Source organism: Geotrypetes seraphini, chromosome 7, assembly GCF_902459505.1.
Source record: "Geotrypetes seraphini chromosome 7, aGeoSer1.1, whole genome shotgun sequence".
In the NCBI taxonomy this organism is placed as follows: domain Eukaryota; kingdom Metazoa; phylum Chordata; class Amphibia; order Gymnophiona; family Dermophiidae; genus Geotrypetes; species Geotrypetes seraphini.
Genome location: NC_047090.1, coordinates 135,874,505 through 135,885,481, shown reverse-complemented (window position 1 = coordinate 135,885,481; position 10,977 = coordinate 135,874,505). Strand labels below are relative to the sequence as shown.

The 10,977-nt window shown below is 42.1% G+C and overlaps 1 protein-coding gene across 1 annotated transcript in view; it reads right to left on the bottom strand.

The window, feature by feature from the left end:
* Window positions 1-7,149: 7,149 nt before the first annotated feature.
* FRMD6 (FERM domain containing 6) overlaps window positions 7,150-10,977 on the bottom strand; it is a 171,822-nt gene continuing 167,994 nt past the window's right edge. The window contains 1 exon segment of the mRNA XM_033950666.1: window positions 7,150-10,668. Coding sequence (XP_033806557.1) covers window positions 10,384-10,668 — 285 coding nt within the window. The 3' untranslated portion in view covers window positions 7,150-10,383.

Here is a 10,977-nt window from a genome sequence, read left to right as displayed (position 1 = left end):
CCCATAATACAATAACACTGATTATGTTACACTGCATCAAAATATGATATGTTCGTTATCTAAAAATCTGGTATAAAAATATTATACATCTTATTTATAAAATTATATATATTTTTTTTATTTAATTCCAGTTAGAAAAAGATGGTAAGTCAAAATATGGCAAGCTAGTGTTTTAAATCCCTCAACCAACATTAATGCAAAAATATGTATAAAAAAAAGGCATGGTTAGAATTACTTACTGTACATAGACTTTCAGATGTGAAAGATGAAAAGGTCATTATATCTGATTTAAGACTGTCACTGGGAAATCAAAATAGGTCGCCTTAAAAACTGCAGCTCCACTATTTCTGCTTGTTGTACCGTTAATTTGAAAACTGTCAGCAAACGAATAATGCACGGACACTAGCACGTTGTCTAACATGAATCATGGTAGATGTTTCCATTGCAATGCTAAAGAAAACATTTGGTGGATCCAAATGTGGGATTGTCCCAACATCATGTAGAATCTCTAGACTTATGTTCCATAAAAGATATTTAAAAAGGAAACAAGAATTAAGCAATGTAGGGGTCGACCCATGGCACTTGGATAATTTTGGCTATATCTGACCAATGTTCTCTCGCCAATTGACAGAGAATCTAAAAAGGAGCGGATAAACATAGTAACGTGAGTAACATTGGCCCATCCAGTCTGCCCAAAAGCCACACTCACCATAAATTCATGATTAACTTGAATCGTCTTTTTTCTTTGATATTACTGGGTGCTAGATCGTAGAAGTCTGCCCGGAACTGGAGTTACTATCAAAGCTCAATACCTTGGGTTCCAACCACTGGAGCCACTCTCGAAGCCCACTCCAGCCCATCCAAACCATCACATCATTTGCAGGATACAGACCGTAAAAGTCCACCCAGCACTTTCCTCATGTTTTAAATTACAAGGAAGGTGGGATTTGGGGCATTCCAGGGGGTGGCACCTCTTTATATATTTGGAGTGGTATTTCAGAAAAGCTGTTTAAATAGAGAGATCCAGGTCAGGACATCTCAAGTATTGTAGAACAGGATCTGCTAATGTACAGTCTGTTCCTAAAATACATGGAGAAATGGGGATTTATGTATGAACGCCCATTTTAGAAAAAATAATCAGAGAAAGTATCCCCAACTACTGGAGCTGCCATTGAAGCCCCATCCCATCCAGCCACGGTCAAGTCACAGACGTAGAAGTCTCCCCAGCACTGGCTTTGTTCCCCAACTGCTGGAGCTGCCATCTAAGCACAGCTGTTTTTGTTTTGATGCCGTTCTCTTTCCAAACAGAATTCATTTGTGTTTATCCCATACATTTTTGAATTCTATTACCATTTTCATCTCCACCACTTGCAGAAGGGCATTCTACCATCCTCTCAAAATCATAGGTGTTCGAGGCTTGTGCTGTTCTGGCAGAGTTTGTAGGAATGGGGCATGGGCATGTTCAGTGACAAAACTCGGGGGGGGGGGGGCGGACGGGGGGACGGGATGGTGGAAATTGAGTTCCTACAGGGACGGGGAAAAATTTGTCCCTGTGCCATTCTCTAATATTAATACTTTTCAAATATTTGAATGTCTGTATCATATCACCCCTATCTCTCCTTTCCTTTAGAGGGTATACATCTTCAGGTCATCAAGTCTGTTCTCATACTTCTTGTGGCAAAAATCCCATACCATTTTCTTTGCTTTTCTCCGATCTACTTTTCCGATCTCTTTTTTATGTCCTTAGCAAGATACAGCCTCCACAACTAAACACAATACTCCAAATGGGGCCTCACCAACAACTTATTCAGGGATACAGATGCTCATTCCACTTCTGACATAGGGAGTACATTTTCTGGACTTGCCCAAAACCCGCCCAGGCCACATCCCCTTGTCATCTGCACATTCTTCATTTTAAGACTCGAATATCCTGCCTTTTTAAAAATGGAACCTTCGTACATGATAAATGTTTGAGTGCCAGTTTATGGACATCTAAAGCACAAATGTGGATTCTTTTAAATAAACATATAATGATTCTTTTAAACTAAACTAAACTAAAGCTTAACTTTGTATACTAAGTCATCATTCTGAGAATGCTCGACTCGGTTTACAGCAATTAAATAAACAGGGAATGATTTACAAATGATAAATAGAAGATAATAGCAAAATTTCAAAAATAATTAATTTTCAAAATGTTTGGCAAATAGACTAGTTTTTAAAGATTTACGGAAAAATTGAAACAAACTGGAACTCCTTAAAAAAAAAAGGGAGATCATTCCAGAGTTGAAAGAGTTTAAAGACCAAAGATTGACTGAAGATCTTGACTCCTTTAATCCCTTTTTTAGAAGGAAGGGAGAGTTTAAATTGTTGGATACCTCTTGCAAAGGAGAATCGGTAAACGTTCCAAAATATAACTAAGTGGCAATAGTCAGCTGCTAAATGTGTACGTTATACATCCAAAGTGACTCACACAAATAGGTATAATTTGAAATCTAATTTAGATGTTCGCATTATACATGGAGATTTAGGGCTCCTTTTACAAAGGCATGCTAGGGCCTTAATGCAAGGAATAGCGCATGATAAATTGCCGGGCGCGCTAGCCGCTACCGCCTCCTTTTAAGCAGGTGGTAGATTTTCAGCTAGCGGGCGCTAATCCGGTGTGTGCGATAAAACCGCTAGCGCACCTTTATAAAAGGACCCTTAGTGGTGGTGCTGAACATTTCAAATTCATCGGTCTCATTTAGGGAGAAATTCTATATATGATGTTCAAGCATCGGTGCTGGAAAAAAGGGACACAAAATGCTATTTTATAAAGGGTGCGCTCTTTATAGAACAGAGAATACGGCCGACTCACATGGCTAAATTTATATATATATATATATATATATAATTTATGTATTTATTCATACATTTATTCAATATTTATTGTATTTTTAGGCATAGTTTATCCTTATGTAATTTTTGTTTATTTTTAGACTCCTAATGAAGACATCTGCATGTGTCGAAACACTGGCCGTGTAGAGTCACTGGAATAACCGTGCAAGTTTAATGTTTGACCTGGAGCATGTCTCTTTTATTATTATAAATAATAATAATAATAATTTTTTTCTTGTATACCGCCATACCCAGGGAGTTCTAGGCGGTTCACATCAATTAATTAATGCTACTGATTAGCAGTATATCAAGATTTTAATAAACTTAGAAGTCTCTAATTAGGCAAGATCACAAACAGAGTGCTTTTTTATGGACTATTCTTTTTGACGTGGCAGGTCAAAAGCGCGCCGGGACATAGGCGCGCCCAGACAATTGAGCGCAGCGCGGAGGCGTGCGCCGCTCAAAATTACTGTTTTTAGGGCTCCGACGGGGGTGTGTGGGGGGAACCCCCCCCACTTTACTTAATAGACATCGCGCCGCATTGTGGGGGGTTTGGGGGGTTGTAACCCCCCACATTTTAATGAAAACTTCACTTTTTCCCTGTTTTTAGGGAAAAAGTTAAGTTTACAGTAAAATGTGGAGGGTTACAACCCCCCAAACCCCCCATAACGCCGGCGCGATGTCTATTAAGTAAAGTGGGGGGGTTCCCCAACAAACCCCCCCGTCGGAGCCCCTAAACTCTGTAATTTTCTTCGGCGCACACCTCCGTCTTGCGCTCAGTTGTCTGCGCGCGCCTTTGTCTTTCGCGCCGTTGTCTATGAACCCTTTTTGATAACAGACTCGATTGGATGCAAGTTGTGTGGAATATCCTAGGTTGAAGCATCTTTGTGATCCCTACTCTTTTTGCTCTTTTGGACTTTCAGCTTCATTCAGACCATCAGACCTCCTGGAAGAAGGTCTAGAAGTGTTTGAGGAGCACTCGCCCAGGGTTTCCACTGGATTATTGCTAGGTCCTTGCTATACTGACAGTGGAACATAGTTTAAGTGCAGTTCTTTGGCTCGCTAGATAAAATATGTTACAACTTGGCTGGAAGTGTCTTCATATCTACAGACCCAGAGCTTTCAGAAATGGATACCAATGTTTAAAAAAAGGAGTGTGACCTAGTATTCCTTTTAAGACCTGAGAGTTGTGCTTATTTAACCGAAACTACAAACAAGATATTGTGGGACCTAAAACACCTACAACTTCAACTAAAATTCTTTCTGCACACGCCTGCTAAACCTTTTAACAGGCATGCTACAATGTCACTTAGGGAATAAATCTGTAAGGGGTCTCTTTACTATGCTGCATTAGGTGCTAACATGTGCCTAACCCAGTTAAAAATGGCTTTACAAGGAACATAATAACGCATTACATATTAGTTTTTGCATTGCACGCTAACTCCATGGTAAATTCAGGAGCAGAGAATCAGAATCACTGTGCTAACTGCTTACAAAATAAGTGGCAGTAAGAGGAAATCAGGGCTTTTACAGTCATAGTTAAAATGGCCTGAGCATATAGGATAGACCTGCATAAGGGTGCACTAAGGCCAATTTTTACCACAGCTTTGTAAACCCCCCCCCCCACAAAAAAACACCTTAAATAGTTTCAAACATTTACTTCTCAGTTATGCCCATAAATGGTCAAATTACTAATACAATATGCACATACGAGGGGCCGCTGAAAAGATCTTACCCTGACCAAGAAGAGAATGATGTGGAGCCATGAAACTTATAAGTTATTCCGCGCTTTTCTTGACATTTTTCATTTCAGCGAGGCAAATGCATCTAGTAAATGGGCACAGGTATAGGGAAACAAAGGCATTGTGACATCACCGATGAGGTTGGCTCTTAGGCATTGGTGGAATGAGGCATTATGACATCACAATAAGAGAGGCTGCTGAAAAGCTCTCAGCCCGACCAAGAACCATGAAACTCATGTTATTCCACCCTTTTCTTGACACTTTTTGTTTCAATGGTATGATATGATATGAAATAAAAAGTGTCAAGAAAAGTGCGGAATAACTTGTAATTTTCATGGCTCCACATCATTCTCTTCTTGGCTGGCCTGAGAACTTTTCAGCAGTTCCTCCTATTGTGATGTCATAATGCCTCTTTCCACCAATGTATAAGAGCCAACCTCATCGGTGATATCGCAATAGCTTGGTTTCCCTGTGCTTGTGCCCATTTACTAGATGCATTTGCCTCATTGAAACAAAAAGTGTCAAGAAAAGTGTGGAATAACTTGTAAGTTTCATGGCTCCACATCATTCACTTCTTGGTTGGCCTGAGGACTTTTCAGTAGCTCCTCCTATTGTGATGTCATAATGCCTCATTCCACCAATGCATAAGAGCCAACCTCATCGGTGATGTCACAATGACTTGGTTTCCCTGTTCTTGTGCCCATTTACTAGATGCATTTGCCTCATTGAAATGAAAAGTGTCAAGAGACCAGTGGAATAACTTATTGGCAATTGTACATGTAACTGACTTACACCCCTATTCTGTAAACTGAGCATCTAACTTCTCTTGAGCGGAAATCCAAAGGAAGCATGGCCAAGGGAGGGGCACGAGGTCCTGGGTGTTCCCAGGATTTAGGTATGGCGTTATAGAATACTTCCATTTCCATGTGTGACAGTAGATAGCCACAGCTTTTGGCAGGCGTACACGTCGCTTCTAACATAAGCGTGAAAATGAACTAAGCTAGCGTTCCACGTAGAACTGCCTTTAGCGCTCATCGCCTCAGCGCCTAACTTTGGGCGCCATATAAGGAATCTATCCCTAGGTGACGTATGTGCGCTGTTACAGAATAGCACTTAGCTGCACTGCTGTCACTTAGGCGTGCTAAGGGCTAAAATGAGCGCTGAGCACTTGTCTATAAATAGTGATCCAAGCTGAGTGCTGTTTATGGCATGGCAGCGCCAAAATCTGTGCTCTATTTTGGACGTGAGGATTTACACCAACCTGGTGGAAATCCTGACAGCTAAATTAAATGAGGATCTCCTGTATTCTGAAATACTACACTCATCTGAAGTGAATGCCCCCGACCCATGGTTACGCCCCTTTTCAGATGCGCGCTTAAAAAAATTTACAAACGCAACTATATAGAATACCGACTAGGAACATGCAACATAAATTCAAATAGTAACTAATGAATGCACAATTAGTGTGATATTCAATTAAATTGCGCACCCAAATTTGAGCGCCATTTATAGAATTTGGGGGTAAGTGTACACTTACCTGAAAATGTGCTGATATTCTGTACATTTACAGGCTCAAGTGGTGCATACATTTGAGCAGCCAGTTATAGAATTGCCCTTTTAATGTGCAATTGACAAAGATTCTTCTTTTACACATATCCAAAATTAACCTTAAGAGTACATGAGCCAAAAAAGTATAGGGGGTTCCACCTCATTGCTAAATGGGGTGTAGACACAACACAGCATGTATGTGCCACACTGAGCATGTGTAGCATGGTTCTGCCCCTTTTTGTACAGGTAAGCCTAGCACATGGGGCTAGTTGTCAGTGCTGAGGGGAGAAGCAGGAGCACACTGATTCTCCAAGGAAAGTTGCTGAAAGAACTGATTTCCAGGACATTGAAAATAAGACTAAACTAAATTAAACTAACTAAACCTTAAGTTTATATACCGCATCCTCTCCATAATTATAGAGCTCGGCATGGTTTACAAGAGTTTAATAAAGGAAGGAGTAGCATAGAGGGGTTGGATGTTGAGTCCAGGGGGGAAGAGAACATTACAATTTTGTGAAGAGCCTAGTTTTCAGGTGCTTGTGGAATAATTGGAAGGAGCCCAGAATCCGCAGTGGGGCGGTAAGATTATTCCAGAGCTCTGTGATTCTGAAAAAGAGAGATTTGCCCAGTTTTCCCGCATAGAGGATACCTTTTAGCGAGGGGAAGGATAGTTTAAGTTTTTGGGTGGGCCTGGTGGTGTCAGGGCTTGAGGAGTTCCAAGAAAGCAGGATTAGTGGAGGGAGGATGCCGTGTAGGATCTTAAAAGCTAGACAGGCGCATTTGAAATTAACTCTGGAAATTATTGGAAGCCAGTGAAGTTTGGACAGAAGTGGGGAAACATGATCGAATTTGCATTTTGCGAAGATCAGCTTGGCCACAGTGTTCTGAATTAGCTGAAGTCTTTGAAGACTTTTTTTAGTTAGACATAGATAGATGGAATTGCAATAGTCTAGTCTGGAGAGGATGATAGATTGAACAAGGACGGTGAAATGTTGGCGGAAGCCTCAGCATGTGGAGGCTAAAGAAGCATGATTTTACCAAAGAGTTGAGGTGGTCGCTGAAGGAAAGAGAAGAGTCTATAATGATGCCTAGGACTTTGTTAGAGAACTCGAGTTGCTCCAGAGGAAAGACAAAAAAGACACGCCTATGGTGTCTACCAAGAAGGTACAGAGGACAGAAAATAGTGAGAAACTGGAACTGTAAAGCGGTGGTATCAACCTGAAGGCTATGCTACATACCTTCACATGAAGAGGTCTGTGTACGACTTTCAGCGCTATAGAAATAATAAATAGTAGTAGTAGTAGTAAATAGAATAACTGACCCATTACCCTAACCCAACAACATCCAGCCAAGAGTCCACAGAAAGAAGGGGAAAATGGACCAGTATCAGATGAGGACTCAGCAAATCCATTCCTTTGACGCCAAGGAGGAAAATGTACCCATTCTTATTCTGTATCTCATCATTCCCCCACTTTTAAAACCAATAGGAGTGGTTAACGTAGCTGGTTTTAAGGAAGGTTTGGACGATTTCCAGGAGGAAAAATCCAGAGTCTATTATTGAAACAGACATAGGGGGAAGTCACTTCTTGCCCTGGATCAGTAGCATGGAATGTTGCTACTATTTGGGTTTGGGCCAGGTAATAGTGACCTGGATTGGCCACCGTGAGGACGGGCTACTGGGCTAGATGGACCATTGCTCTGACCCAGTAAGGCTATTCTTATTTTCAAACACCCTGTACAGTTGGGCCAGCCTTTGAATCAGTGGTCCCGTTTGTGGGCAATCTCAAGATAGCATGTGCATGATGGGTGGGGTGGAAAGAGGGGAGTGAAATGGAAAGATTCCAGTTCCATCTCCTGGCTGAGCCTAATAGACCAGTAGTGGAAGTGCTGGTCCTATTAAGAGTCTTGGCTGAGGCCAAGCACAACAGCAGCATAGATAGTCTAGAAAGGGAAGAGAAGGGATTTTGGATTTAACACCTTTTTCAGTAGGAGCCGAAGGTGAGTTAGATTCAGATCATTTTCTATCAAAGGAAGGTGTACCTGAGGCAATAGAGAGTTTTGGGATTGGCTCAAAATCTCAAGGATTTGAACCCTGGCTTCACAGATTCTCAATCTGCTCCTCCTCCCTAAGAAAACAACTGTGCAGTCAAAGAAAAAGAACTATTTAACTCAAAGATGATTTTGCTGCCCAGACCACTGTTTTGGTTTAGGACCCAGTGATCTCTGAATTGACTAACTTCAGTCAGGACAATAGCCATCATAATTATGTCATTCTACAAGAGCCTGGGCAATGTTCCTTTAATAGAGTCAACCATACCATCATTCTCTTATATACTGTTTACACACTAATCTTCACCTGTTAATGTTTTATAGCAAAAAGACAATTTCATTGTGCCAATAAATATTGACATGAGTAGAAATGGCCTGTGGGTAATTGTTTATGTTATCTCCTTCACATGGCCTCCAACTCATTAATAGCTTATCTCTTTAAATGGCATGTGTGCAAAAAGCCAATATCTGGTCCTCAGTGGCTGTTTAGCACATTCATGCTACATAGCATGTGGGAAACAGCCTTCTAAATTCTAGTTGTCATGAGACAGTCTTTTTAAACATTATAGCACATAGAAAGTCTTCTAGAACCGTCATAGAAAGCGTCCTGGAGACTTTAAGGGCAATTCTGTAACTGGTTGCCAGTGTTTATATGCCTCTTCAGCACATAATTGTACAAAATACTAGCACTAACGCATGTACATGTATAGGGCATGGATCATGCATTTGATATACTGCCTTTCTGTGGTACAACCAAAGCAGCTTATGTATTATATTCAGCTGCCTTCTTTGTCCCCAGTGACAGCAAAGTGATAAGTGCTACTCTTAGGGGTGCGGGTAAGAGACACGGCGTGTAAATGCAAAGGATATTTCCATGTGTGAAGCCAGCTCTATGTCTGGTGTAACTGCAGACATGTTGATGCTGGGTTCTGCTAGTGTACTTTAATGGAATATAGACACCCAGGTGCCATTATAGAATAGACTCAGTGGCATAGTAAGGGGGAGTGCAGACTGTTCCGGGCGCTAGCACCTCTCCATCCCACCCCGCCATGCTCGTTCCACTCCTCCCCTCCACCCCACCCCATACATCTGTATTTTCTTCGCTAACGTGAGCAAACTTTTACCTGCTGCTCGCACCAGCCTCCCCTCTGAATCACTTCTGGGTCACAGGGCCAGGAAGTGATGTCAGAGGGAAATCCAACGCTGGCGCGAGGAGCATGATGCTGCAGGAGCCACTCAGGCTGGCAAAGATTTATAGGTATGGGGGAAGGGAAAGTGCAAGTGTGGAATGTGAGGGGGGGAAGGAGCGAGAGGGGGCACAGAAGTAGTGGGAGTGCGGAGAGGAGGGTGCAGAGGGGAGTGCCACTGCCCCGGGTGTTTTCTACCCTTACTATGCCACTGAATAGACTCTCAAGATGCGGCATCAGGATGCCTAAAAGGAGACTCTCACAATGAATTGTCCCCATAGAGTCTTCTGGGACTTGATCAGAGGGTGTGATATAGCCTTAGTGCACAGTATACTATTTCAAATGCATGTTAAACTGCCTTAATGAGCATGATAAGCTTTAGGACACAGGTCCCTTTGTGTGAAACTTCTTAATGGAAATACCATAAACCAGTGGTTCCCACACCTGTCATGGAGGCTCCCTAAGAGCAAGAAAAAAGCACCAAGGGCCTTCAGGTAGGGGGCAATCAATCTCCTATTTATGAATGGAGCTGACATGGGCCATGTTTCGGCCCAACCACCTGCATCAGAGGTCAACTGGTTGAATTATTTAATGCTTGGATTGCAAACCCCAAAATACACACAAATGGGGTAAACTGATATTATAGATAAAATCTTACTCTTAACCTCAAGTGGGAAGCGTGGTGCATCAAAACATCTGCCAGCACCTCAGGCTGTGCCAAAGTGAAACCTGCCCCCAGGACAGGTGCGGGAACCATTGCCATATACTTTCTGCTTACATACCGTGGATACATCTCTGCCCAACCATTCAATGTACTGGTCGGTAAGGTCCAAAATGCAGTGGCAACTGAACGTTGATTCTTCTGCAGATGTACAAAATCATGGCAAACTGGGAGATGGGGGTAGGAATAACATGGCACCCAGACTTTCAAAAGTTCCCCTGCTAAAGCAAGCGACCAGGCCTGCTACAGAGAATCAGACAGCTCACACCACAAACTCTGGAACGTCGTCATGCGTAAGATCCAGAGAAAAGTATTTGTTTGCCTTTTTGACTGGAAATGATTCCTGGATATTGATGCACTGCTGAGCCAGGCAGCCATTGTAATAGAGGCCTCCATCGTCCAGCTCATGGCTGCAGCCAAACGTGTAACTCTGTGCAGTGTCCTGGCACAGGCCAGCAATCTGGAGGAAGTCCTTCTGGTAGAGTCGGATGTCGTCCAGGCTCAAGCTATGCCTATCCGTGGAGCTCTTTGGCTTTCGACTTGGAGGCTGAAGAAAGAGAAAAGATGCCTGAAATAAGTATTCCTAAGGTACGAGCCGCAGAAAAACAATGTTTGAAAACGGAATGTATTAAAATACATACAACATTACAAAAACACTCCACTATAAAGAACACAGTCACCCAGTGTCCCAGACAAGGAAAGAAAAAGCTTCAGTAACGGTGAGTTTATTAAAGGTATGGCTCTACTCAACATACATCGCTGGCATAAAAAAACTTTCCGATCTGAGTAGCGTGGGGGAGAATGCTCTGTTTTAATGATATGAAAAAATTCAAAGGTTGAACAATATGGCCTACGA